The sequence below is a fragment of the Drosophila subobscura genome, chromosome A (genome assembly GCF_008121235.1).
Source record: "Drosophila subobscura isolate 14011-0131.10 chromosome A, UCBerk_Dsub_1.0, whole genome shotgun sequence".
Lineage (NCBI taxonomy): Eukaryota > Metazoa > Arthropoda > Insecta > Diptera > Drosophilidae > Drosophila > Drosophila subobscura.
Window position 1 is genome coordinate 9,742,214 of NC_048530.1, and position 13,160 is coordinate 9,755,373.

General features: G+C 48.6%; 1 protein-coding gene across 4 annotated transcripts in view; it reads left to right on the top strand.

Moving 5' to 3' along the window:
- The first annotated feature begins 1,980 nt into the window (after positions 1-1,980).
- Positions 1,981-13,160, top strand: part of LOC117897198 (optomotor-blind protein) — a 62,747-nt gene continuing 51,567 nt past the window's right edge. For 2 of the 4 annotated variants that reach the window (XM_034805912.1, XM_034805930.1), the window contains exon 1: positions 1,981-3,278. In XM_034805912.1, the coding sequence (XP_034661803.1) occupies positions 2,203-3,278 (1,076 nt within the window). In that variant the 5' untranslated portion in view covers positions 1,981-2,202. The remainder of the gene's footprint in view (positions 3,279-13,160) is intronic. The other 2 variants (XM_034805904.1, XM_034805921.1) reach the window with 1 other exon arrangement.

Sequence of the window (13,160 nt, forward strand, 5' to 3'; positions counted from 1 at the left end):
GCATTTTTTGCTGGCGCGTCATTTGTCAACTTGGGTGTCCTTTCCCCTACCCCTACTCCTACCCCTACCCCTACGACGCTCCACACAGCACCCCATCCCGCTCCCTAAGTCCGCCTGGGTGGCTGTGATTTACTACATGCTGCTTCCCACCACCCCCCGGGCGGCGCCTGCCGCTTGTCCTCTGCTGACAATGCTCTTCCTTTAGCTTTTCTGTCAGGCCGCTCTCTCACTCCCCTCCCTGGCTGTGTGTGTTTTTCTCTTTCTCGCTCTGGCTCGCCGCCGCCGCCGCCGCTCTCTCACTAGAAGGAGGCATTTTTCTGACGCAGTGCACTTTCTGGTGTCGGTGTCGGGCGCCTTGTTACTTCTAACACGCTTCCATGCTGCTTGTCACACGCCGCGACGTCGACGCGGCCTGACGCTAACGTTTGCGCCGTTGCTCTTGCTGGTTGGTTTGCCTTTGCCGTTGCCTTTGCCTTTGGCCCGGCCTTCCGCCCGCTCAGACCATCCTCCACCCCCTCCCACTGGCACACAACCTAACGATGATCATCCAGCTGCTGTTGTTTGTCACATTCACACGCACACAGTGCCACAGAGAGACAGACACACAGATACTAAGGCAAGCAAAAGCGTCAACGCAACACTTTTGGTTGAGTTTTTGGTTTTCTTATTGGAACAGCAGCAGCCGGCAGCCGCAGTCAGCGTCTCAGTCCAAGTCCAAGTCGCAGAGCCTCTGCCTCTGCCCTGCTCTCTCATACACGAACGAACCCCAGCCAACACCATACCAGTGCCTCTCACTCACTCACTCACACGCACGCCCGCCCCGTCCCGTCCTGACCCGACCGCCCAGAAAGCCGAAGCGAGAAACTCAACACAGACCAGGTTCTTGCTCGCTCGCTCTCTCTCTCTCTCTCGCACTCACCATGGCGCGTGTGTGTATGGCCATCTCGCTTGCGCTCGCCCGCCACTCGTTGGCTGCCCGACACAGCAGCAGCAGCAGGCAGAGCTCCGCGCCGTGTCGTCGCTCTTCGGGGGTTGCGCTGCCCGTCTGAGTGTGTGTATTTTACAGTTTGGAAGCGACCGGCGAGTAGTTCGTATCGATAGCATAGAAGCAGCAGAGCGCCGTCGCCCCGTTTTTCGTTGTCGTCGTCGTCGTCGTTCTCGTCGTGATCTCAGCGTTGCCTTCAACGTCCCGTGTAGAAGCGCCAGCGCCAAGCGTCCGGCGTTCCCAATCGTCTCTCGTTGTTGTCCCGCTTTTGGGGACGGTCTGCCATCCATAAATTTTTTGGTTGTTCATTTTTTTTGGGTTTCACTTTGTTTTTCACAAAAACAACAAAGCAGAAGAGTTGGAAAAAGCCGTGGAACGGTGAGGAGAGGAGAGGACAGGAGAAAGAATTGTAGTTTCAACAATCCATACACCCAGAAGCCGCACCGCAGCAAAAACAGGCAACAACAGCAAAAGAAAACAAAAGCGCGTCGCGGCTGACGTTTTGCCGCCGCCAAAACAGCAAACGGCCAACGGCAAATAAGAAAAACCACAAAAATCTCTGGCAAAAAAAGAAAAACAAGAAACGCAAAATGCACACAAAAACAAAAACAACTAAAAAACAAATTTATTTTTTTTAGCAAGTTACAATTTTTTTTGTCCTATGAAAAACCAATAAAAACAACCCAAGAAAAAGCCCCAAGAAAGAGGAAGTGCATTAAATAAACGTCGAGAACAAATAAACCAAGTTAACCAGGAAGAAACTGAGAAACAAAAATTGAAAAGCAAACACAAAAGAAGGAGTGCTGAACAAGGATTTAACTAAATCATGTGTGGTGTACATATATTGATGTGAGTGACTGTGTGTGTCTAAGCAAAAGCGAATCAAAAAGTACCTGTCGAATAAACAACAACAACAACGCAAGAAGCAACAATTGCAACACTAAGAACAACAAAAACAAGAGAGAGAGAGAGAGATCAGCAAAAGAGGAAGGAAAAGCTTTCACCAATAGAGCCAGAGAGAGAGAGCGAACAGCTTTAAGCTTTGCATCTGGAGAGAGCAAAAGAACAGGAAGACGAAACGGAAAGGAAAGTGGAAGGAAGGAACGATCTCTTGCGGTAGAAGGATAGCGCTGCCATAGAGAGCGAGAGCGAGAGAGAGAGTGGATGAGAGGAGGACATTTCTGCATGACGCACATGGTTCCAGTAATTGTAATGTAATGAGATACGACGTCCAGGAGCTGCTACTTCATCAGTCTGCTGAGGATCCATTCGCCAGGTTCGCAAATGGGATGGCATATCATCCATTTCTGCAGCTAACGCAAAGACCCACTGACTTCAGCGTATCCTCGCTGTTGACGGCGGGTAGCAACAACAACAACAGCAACAACAACTCGAACAACAGCAACAACCCGAACAACAATAACAACAACAGCATTGTTGCAGCAGCGGCGGCAGCAGCAGCAGCAGCGGCAGCAGCACATCTCAGCAGCAACTCCCCCGGTGGGGCAGGTGGTGCAGGTGCGTCTGCAGGTGGTGGTGCTGCCAGTTATCACGGCAGCTCCCCATCCCAGCTTTCGCCGCAGAGCAACCACAGCAACAACAACAACAACAACAACAATAATCATAGCCAGCAGAACAATAACAACAGCAGCCACAGCAAGGGACACTTGACCACCGAAGAGCCACGATCCCCAACGTCAACATCCACGCCACCACCGCAACAGCAACAACAGCAGCAGCAGCAGCAGCCGCCGCATCCACATCCACACCCACACCATCCGCCACCATCCTCAGTGACTGTGCCACATCCCGCCCATCATTCACCCAGTGTGGGCGCCACGGGAGCCAATCCCCATCCAGGGCCAGCGGCAGGAGCAGCGCCGGCCTCGGGCCACCATCATCCGCCGCCGCAACAGCAGCATCTGGCACCGCAACAGCAACAGCAGCCGCCACCACCGCCGCCGTACTTTCCCGCCGCCGCTTTGGCCGCTCTGGCCGGTAGCCCAGCCGGACCACATCCAGGGCTGTATCCCACTGGCGGGCTGCGCTTTCCGCCGCATCCCGCCCACCCGCACGCCCACCATCCGCTGGGCACCGCCTATACGACGGCCGAGGACGTGGTCCTGGCATCGGCCGTGGCCCATCAGCTCCATCCGGCCATGCGACCGCTGCGCGCCCTCCAGCCCGAGGACGATGGCGTCGTCGATGATCCCAAGGTGACGCTCGAGGGGAAAGATCTGTGGGAGAAGTTCCACAAGCTGGGCACGGAGATGGTCATCACGAAGAGCGGAAGGTGAGTGTTAATCTGTTCTGTTAACCCAACCCCCAATCCCCAATCCCCGATCACGAGCCCAACCCCGACCCAAGGTCAACCCCAGTCGAAGTCCAAGTGCAAGTCCCGGCCCCAGTCTATGTCTCCGTCTCCGTCTCCGAATCTCTGTCTGTGCCCCTCCGGTGGCAGCACCACCATCAGCAGCCCTGGCCACTTGAGCACGTGTGGCGATGTCTCAAGCTCCCGGGAAAAGTAGGTGAACGAATGCAGAGAGATGCCTCATCCTCCTGGCTATTGCCTTCTGCCGTCTGCCTCCTGAGGCAGGAGCATCTCTTGAACGGATGGTGATGATGATGATGTGTCGTCGTGGCTGACATTCAAGCTGCGTTGGCGCGTGAAAATGCGTTTTGAGCTTCACACCTACTTGAGAAATTGTTCAGACAAGGACACAGAGGACACCCAGACCCACACCTAGGCCCGCGCTCGCAGCAGCGGATAAGGAGACGTACGTACGGACGGACGAGTATCAAGTGAGTGCCAGTGAATACCATGGAGATACAAAGATAGTGTTCGGACACACTCACAGGGAAGGCATTTTGCAGAAAACAACAACAAAAATATAACAAATTAGAAGAGAATTAGAAGTGCTTTTTGGACAGCAAACGAATGTTAGAAGAACGCAGCGAAACTGTTTCGAAATTCCAATCAGCGTTGATTGAATATGCTCGCTGGATACATTTAGTAATAAAAATGTTGTAATTTCATTTAAAGTGAAGCTCAAATATTGATTCGCATGGTTCGGCCTGCCCTTCAATGAAGATATTTACAGAACATTTTGGAATATTGCACAGAAATGTATAAAAATAGTTTCGAAAATGATTTACCCCGTTGATGGAATCCACCTGATGGAATTCTCCCTTGAATGCACTCATTCATTCAGCTTAATGATTGATGATTCATCGCTGCCCCACGCTGCCTCAACTCCTTTTTCCTTCCACTTTCTGTATGGCATGCAGTTCGAGGGCCTGTCCGCCTGCCTGCCACACGCTCTGCATTCGCCTGCATTCACACCCGCACACCCGCACACTCGCTCTCACTCGCGAGTGTGTGTGTGTGATTCATTCGCCTCGAACCAAATTCAATTAGCTTCTGCTGCGTCTTTCTGTGGCGTTGTGGCTGCTTTTTAAGCTACAAATTGCTTGACGCCTCGGCTAAGCTTATTCTGCCGATGCTTTGCCGCCTACTTCGCCCAGTTCCCTCTCCCTCTTATTGCCCATTATCATGGACATCCAAGGCGCTGCCGAGGTGTGGGCGTGGCATTCGACTTTGCCTCAAATCAACAACAAACAACAACCACAAATAAAATAGAACGAAAAGAAATGGGAAAGCATTTTGCGAGTGAGTCGCAAATGGAAATACTCTGGAAAAGTTGTAGAATAAAAATTAAGAGAATAGTTTCTACATAAATATTAATTGGAAGCTTTACACAAATGCAAGTCCAACTTATTTGGGAATTTTGTGCTGGAAGTAAGGGCAATGCCCTCTAAATTGTATTCTGTTTTATAGTCCTGTGAGAGCCCTGTTGGCTATACAAGGGAGTTTTTCAATCCCTTAAAATATCTGACAGATCCTCTGGGAAATATACGTGTAGTATTTTCGAAGCTGATGGAATGGAATATCAGCAGGGCACCCACAAAAATCAGCCTTCGCTGCTAAGCCACACTGTGATAGGTGTGTGATAGAAACTGATCTAATTGGCAGCTCTAAGCCAGAGCCCACACTTACAGGGTAGCCATAAGAACACAAACGAATTATTTGCAAATAGTTTTTGTGTGCAGTAAAGTTTGTTGGGCGATGTCTGGCCAGGTGTCTGGGCCCCCAACCACGCCCCTACCTTACCATATATACATATGTACATATATATTTATAATTATTATGGACATATAATTGTTGTTGTTGGTGTACGAAACAACAAAGCCACAAAAAGTTGATGAAAATTATGGGATGCACATAGAAAATCCTTAAGCTCATTAGCAGTTTGGAGACTTGAAGTGTGAAACTAAACCAAGTGGCCATCCATGAGCATAAACCACTCCAACAGCAACCCAAAAGTGGGCGGCTGAGCTCCCTCCTCCGCCTCCCTCGCCTGCTCCTCCTCTTTGGTAGGGAAAGGGTTCCATGACCCGCCGCTCGGCTCGGCCTCTGGCTTTCTTTTTGCTTTTTTTGTGTGTGTGTGTTGTTGTTGTTTTCGTGGCTATGTGAGGGATGGGATGGCTACTGCGTTCTACTACGAGTATCGTTCCATTTCATCCAAAGTGTGGCATGCAATTGTTGTTGCGTTGTTGCATGTGGGGGCCGGCTGGCTGTGGGGGCGTGTGGGGCTGTTGGAAAAGTTTTTAAGTACTTGTACCTCGTCAGCCACTCACACAAACACTCACCACACTCATGGGACTCGCACTCGTACTATTCACACATGTGTGTTTGCAAGTTGCAACTTTTTTGCACGCCACACATTGCTGCTGCTGCTGCTGCTGCTGCTGTTGCATGCCACCAGCTCCAGTAGGAGACGTGCGAAAACAGCAACAACAAAACGGAATTATTGTTGCCGCTATTTTGATGTTTTTGTTGCTGTTGTTGCTGTTGTTTTTGCTGTTGTTACCCCCCCATCATCATCATCAATGTCAAAATTATTGTTTTTCCTGAGCCGCGCTGCGCTCCCCTCTTGTAACACCCAACGCCCCAGCCAACAGCCAGCAGCCAGCAGCTACCATCAGCGGCCCCCTCTTCCACTTCCTCTTCCTCTCCCCATCGACATCGCTCTCTCACTCTCTGATTCTGTGAGTGCCACTTGAATGTTTTGTGAGTGGATTTGCATTGATTCGCTTCGTTTCAATCGCAGCTTATTTTGTGTGTTTTTGAATGGCTCAAAATGCTTTGAATAGTGGGTTATTCACTTAGGTATTCATTATTGCTTGACTGCTTGATTTATTTGCGTTCATTTGTTACGCGGATATAGTCATCCGAGCACATGCCATAGGGAAATTAGGATTTTGTTTCGAAATGCAGAGCTGACCGGTGGGCACTGCCGCATGACGCGCAAAAGTCAAACTAAAATTGAACTAAATGTGACCCTTCGTGATGAAATCCCTGAACATGCCCAGCACAAATGCCCCTTTCGGTTGCCTATTCGTATTTCTTGTCATTTCCAATTTATTTTCTCAATGGATGGGATTACGTTCTGATTACCTTTGCGTTTGAAATTCTAAATTTGAATTTCTCTTAACGCTTCTAGCGCCGACTCCCTCTGGCACGCCTTCCTGCCTACAATTATCTTTCTACCAGAGTTTTCGCTTTCTTCCCTAATCTCTGGCACTCTCTGGCAGTGCTTCATGGGGAGAACTTTCCTCCTACATCTGCTCAAGTCCCCCTTCTTGCATGCGAGTATCTGCGCCTCTGTCTCAGGCAATTAAATCGCTCGAACGAATTGCGTGAAATCTCTCTGCCGCCATCTGCCGCAGCTCTCCCTCTCCCTCTCTCTCACTCTCGCTCTCTCTGACTTTATCAATTAATTGAAATTGCTGTTTAAACGCAAATAAATAAAAACCTTTGCCCCTCTAGCTCCCTGTGTGTACATCGCCGCAGCCAAACTTGACGACACTTTCAGGCGGCACTAAAAATGGGGGGAACCATTAACCTAAGAAATTATGAGAATAATTCTGAAATGTATAAGAAAAAAATGCCAAAAATTATCAAGTGTTGACCTGAACAGAGGACGGCCAACTGAGGAAAGAGAGTGTGGTCGAAAACAGAGATAGGGAGAGAGATAGTGATGAGATTGGGGAAGAGCCGGCAGGAAAGATGCGGATGGCGGCTGTTTTCTCGCTTTGATTTGCCAGAAATCTCAATGATTTTGAGACTAATTGAAAATGCCAATGCGAAGACGCTGTGCCCCCGGGCCCTGCCACAGCCCATGCCCTCCCTCCCATAGGGGGAGACCGCCACCCCCTTTGCATGCCTTTTCCTTGCCTTTTCGTTTCCTTTTAATTGATGACAGACTTTGGTCTACACATACGATGGGGCGGCAGGCGACGGCATGCGATAATGTGACGGACAAAAATATTTAATGACACGGCAAAGGAAAGGACACACAGACAAGGGGGGATACTCCCTCCCACCTTCCCCTATCCGCTGGCTGGGGGTCAACCCCTGGGCAACCGCCTGTCAAAGTTCACTTGTTTAATTTTCATAAATAAAAATTTTTTACCCCACGCTTTTTGGGTAAAAAGTCAGCTGACGACAAAACGCAATCAAAGTGCACTGGCCCTGGCCCTGGCCCTGGGTGGCCAAAGCCGCCCTCCAACCCCTCCACTAACCTGTGTAGCCCGCCCGCCCCCTGAAGCCCTCTCCTGACAGACGAAAAGTTAGGCTCAATTAAATGGGCGTGTCCGCCTCCCATTTTTAGTATTCTTTCACTTTTCCAACTCGCTGACGGGAAAAGGGAAGCAACATTTTGCTACAGCCCACACACACACACACATACACACACACACACACACAAACACACACACAACCCTTGAGGGAACAACTCCCCCTAATGCCAGGCCGAGTCGCACTCCCAGCCCCCTCACCAGCCCTACTCCACCATCTTGGAAACGTTTTTCATAATTGTGTTAAAATTGTCGTTTTGCGAGCGGCAGGAGGGGATCGATGGTGAAAGGAGGGTTACGACAGAGGGAAAACTCGAGTCGGGGCAAAAAAAAAAAGGTGAAAGATCACACGATGGCGGTGGGGCGGGGGCTAGGGCTGTGTTTAGTAAAATTATCGATGTGCTAAGTTGACAAATACGCAGAGGGCCACCTACCAACCCAACCCCCCAGGACTAAATTGCACGTAATTTTCCAGCAGGCCGCGGGACGGACCGTAGCTATCCCTTGGCATTTTCTCGGACTCGCGAACTCTCGAGCTCGTGGCGAAAGCGGCGCAATTTTGCTCAAACGTTTGGTTCCATCAGTTTATAATTTCGCAGCCCTGATGAAAAATGCATAATAATTGGGCATATCCATGCATCCACGCCCAAGGCCCCAGCCCCCATGTCCTATATGGGGACTGTACGAGTCTATTGGATTGTTGACTGAATCGGAGCTCGTCCTGGTTCCTGAAAAATGCATGAGTCGCTTGTGTAATTTGGCCGTAATTTGATTTCAAATTGATTTACCTTCGCTTACGGAATAATAGATATGGGAGTCTATATAATATACACCGATATGGTATATAATTCTGGTTCTGCTTCTGCTTGCGGGGGAATTTTTCACAAAATCAGCAAAGGACTTGGGTTATTATCTTCGATTTTTTTCTTACCATATATAATTTAATTGGAGAAATTATAGAATATTCAATGGTATGGTAATTTGATGGTTTTCGGAGCGCAGCGAGCGGAGACTTTCATATGGGGAATGTCCATGAACTGTCAGGGATAAACTAAATGGCAGATACTTTTTTAGAATTGACAAAAACATTTGAATCCACAATGCGATCGATCATCGCAACGATGGAAAATCGCACAAGACGATGGCCGACAGACAACGCGCAACACCAACCCAACCCAACCCAACCCAATCCAACCCTCTCTCGCTGATCCATGATGCAGCAACCCCTTATCGAGAGCCCTGAAACGGAACCTCTCGACTGGAGGTAACCCGTTCCAAGGGCGAATCCTCTACAATCCGCTGTGCGCCACCACCCATAAGCCAAACACCGAGAAACCCAGAAACCAAAATCCAAAACCGGAGACGCTGCTTAAATTACAATAAAAACGTCATAAAAAATTAACAAATTAAAAAGCCACCAGAGACAGAGAGAAAGAGATAGAGCGAGCCAGAAAGAGGCATAGAGTAACAGACAGACGGACAGCCGGACAGATGGACAGCCGGACAGCCGTTGAGTGGCGCATTTTTGTTTTTGTTTGTGAGTTTTTTTGTCTTTTTTTGGTGGCTGTTAATTTAAATTGCATTTACGCCCCCGCTAGGAATTAAATGGGAATTAATTTGGGGAACGCACCAAAAATCTAGTCGCGTCTTTGGCTCGGCTAATTAAGTGAATGCTTCCGTTGGTGTGCCTCATGCCTCACGCCTCCTGCCCCACGCAGCGGAAGTTGCAACTTGAAGTCGGAGTTATTTGGCTCCCAACTTGGCTTAATGGTCGCCCCGAATTTGGTCAGCGACCGCAACAAGCCCAAAATTGATGGCTCTCTCGCTATGTGTGTGTGCCCCTTAAATTGGTAGCAAAATGCCGCTAAATGGTTTTGCTCTAATCGAGAGAGAGAGAGCGAGAGAGAGAGAGAGAGAATTCCGCTGTTTACACGCTCCGCTTACCTAATGAGTACCATTTTTGGAGGGGGTGGGTGATAATGGGTAATGGGAAAGGGTTCCACCGATAAGCCCCATGACAGAGTGATCCATCTCGAGGCTTAAACATCGCTAATTGGCCTGAAAGAACGCCGCGGAGCAGGGGCAAGGGAAGGCAATGGAATGAAGTGCGAAAATGAACCTGAACTACAGATAAAACAAATGCACGAATATTTCACTATATCTTATTTAATATTTAGTATATTTGCTTCTAAGACATGGGGGGGGGGGGGTTAAGTCAAGAACTTTCGCTTTCACCACCGCAGCGGAATGGAGTGAACCACGTGGAACTTGAAACGCTGTGAATTGTAAAAGGAGAACAGGCCAACAACAGAGTCTTCCATCAGCATGGTAATGGAATATTTAGCATTTAAAAATTGCATTTCACATGCGGGACGAAAGCCCCGTTCCGTCCCGGCCCGGCCCGGCCCGGCAGTTGGACAACATTTTTTGGCATTCTCTTGGCAATGCATAAAGCAAACAACGCAAAATATGACAACCGACAACCGACGACAACACAGCCCAAGAACAACAACGAGAGAATGAGGATAGTGTGGGAATGGGGATGGGGAGGGGGATGGGGATCGGGGAGGACGATGATGACGTCCTTTATAATGAAGAACATGAGTTCAGAAGAACCCCAAAAACAAAAACAAAAAATACGGGAAGGAAAACAACGAAAAACACGAACAGAAAAAGGAGATACAACAACAGCAACAACAACAAAAGCTGCACAAAGAATGGAGCAACAACAAAAACCAGGAGAATGCCTGGGAAAGAGAGGTGGACAGAGGACAGAGAGAGAGAGAGCGAGAGACTCTTCGAGAGGACGAAGACGGCGTCTTTTTGGCGCCAGAAAAATAACGACAATGCCTGACGAATGTGCGTGGCGGGGTCTGTCGGAGGGTCGGTTGCCCGGTGGGGGCTAATGGGAGGAAGTTCCTCCATGTGTGGTTGTGCGTGTGTGTGTGTGCGACAGAGAACAATGCATGCAGGAGACATGTGTTTGGCATTGGCGCTCACCGAAAAAAAAGCTCTCTCAGTGGCAGAGAAAGTGATGATCGGACGGCCGGACGGCAGGGCGGCAGACAAAGCGCACAGTGAAGAGCAGAACCGAGGCGAACACCGAAGAGCGGACCTAAAAGAAATGTCAAAAACAATGAGAACGGTCGAATGGATTTGACAAACATTTCCTAGATGTACGCTGGCAGATCAAAGAGATGGCGACAACAGCAGCAGCAGCCACATCGTGGAGCCCGAGAGACGGCAATCCATTGGCGTTCTCTCTGTCGCTCTTCCACACCCAGCAAATTAGTCAAATTAGCACTCTCGCTCACTCACTCTCTCACACACACACACACACACACACACACACGGAATACAAAGCAAACCAAACGAAACCGAAAGTAGAGCTTGGATCCGTTCTGATCCGATCCGATCCGATCCGTGGCGGATCCTCTATCCATCCTTTTTGTGTCTCTGCTGCTTTTTGTCGCCGTCTTTTGTCTCGTGGCATATTCACGCGTTCGAGGCGAACCCGGCTCGGGCTTTTAGCATTAGTTTACACTTGATTAGAACGCTAATTGGCCTCAAAAGGAGTTGGGGTAATCTGAATGGGAATGGGAATGGAGTGGATTTAGGTATGAGGCGGCTACCCATTGAGCTGGGAAATTTTTCGTGGAAATGTTCGCTTGATTGGCGAAAAGTGGCGCGATTAAGAAAGGATCAGGCTTTTGATCTACGCGATCTCTAGGTTCCTCTTTTTCAGCAAGATCCAAGCCCTTTGATTCCGCTTTTAATTCATTCTTGCGCACCTTTGCATTTTCCATCAACTAAACGTATGTGTCTGGCATTTGTATGATCTTTGACTTGTTTGGCCTGAAGGCATTCTGTAGCACTCTGCTCTTTTGCTTCATTTTCTATGACCTGGTCACATGTTCTTCTCTCTTCACTGCAATTCCTCGGTCTCTTCCTCTTTATCTTCTTGTCTTCTGTTCGCCTCTGGTCTGCTCTCTTCTTCTCTGCTGATACTTCCATCTTCTTTGGGGCTGCTTCTGCTCTTACCTCTGCTGGTGTTGCTGCTGCCACTGACAGCAGCGCAGCGGAGCGCGCACAGAAGACGCTTTATGAATTTTAAGTGGCAAAAATTGACGAGTTGCTTTGGTTTTATTTTGTTCTTTATTATTATTATTACCGTAGATATGTCTGTCTGTGTTCGTTGCTCCACGTCTCTGTGTATACAGATATATGTACATACATATTTATTTAATATTTTGTGGCTGGCTTCAAGCGAGAGGGAGAGTGTGAGTGTGAGTGGTAGGCGGGGAAGGGGGGCTCTGGAAACAAAAATATTATACAAATTGTATGGGGCCATTTGGTGAGTTTTAAGTGCTCTGCGTGTTTTGTTTGCCAGATTCCCGATTCGACAACAATTCGTATATACAATGTATGCATGCGTGCATGTATGTGTGTACATACAAATGTATGCATGTACGTGTAGTTGATCTACGTTTTTGGTAACACACAAAAATTTATGTTACCACTTGGATTTTATGAATAAAAATTCCTCTTATTTCGGTTGCTTGCCGTGTGGCGGGGGAGTTCTGGGAAATACAAATCAAATTTATGTAGCACCCACAGTGCCTCTGCTTCTGCTTCTGCTTCTGCCTCTGTCTCTGCCTCTCTGAGAGAGAAATTAACACAAAGTCAAGAGGCAATTACGCACGCACACACATCGCAGCGATGATGGTGGGAAGTGAGAGAGGAGCGAGGAGCGAGGAGTGAGCGAATGAGCGAGAGCATAGGTGTCAATGACGTGCGCTATCAGTTTTCATTCATGCCTAAGCCTCTCACCCACTGCCTCTGTCCCTTCCTGTTCTTCCCCCTTACACCCCCCAGCAGCGAGCTCTGTTTTATTTTTATTTAGCAATTCCCTTTTTTGCATGCGTTCTCTATTGCTCTTCCAGCCTCTCTCCCACTCCGTGTGTGTGTGTGCAGTCAATTAACGGCAAACAAAAGTTTCAGTCAGTCGTCTCTCTGCCTCTACCTTTCTCTCTCGCACTCTCTCCCTTTTTGTGGGTGGCAGCACATGTAATGCAGAAAACGAAAAAGTTTTACTCCTGCTCCCTGCCTCCCTGCCTGCCAGCCTGCTGCTGCTGCTGCAGCTGCAACTCTGCTGCCTGCATCGTGTTAATTGAGTGTGAAGTTGGGCTTTTGTTGGTGCTGTTGATTTTAATTGTTAAGCAACAAAGGCGCGAAATATGTTTTAGCTGCTTGTGCCAATTTGGCTTTTAATTAAGCTTCTCCAAAAAACCAAAACAAAACAACAAAAAAAGCAAACAAAAAACAGACACATAAAACCACACCACACACACACGAGAGCGGAAAACAGAGCAAAAACAAGCTTGCTCTTGGGTTGGGGGCCGATGTGTTTGATACCCTTTGCAGATAATTTTCTCATTGGCAGTTTTGATGTTCAATAGGATCACTACTTAGTATG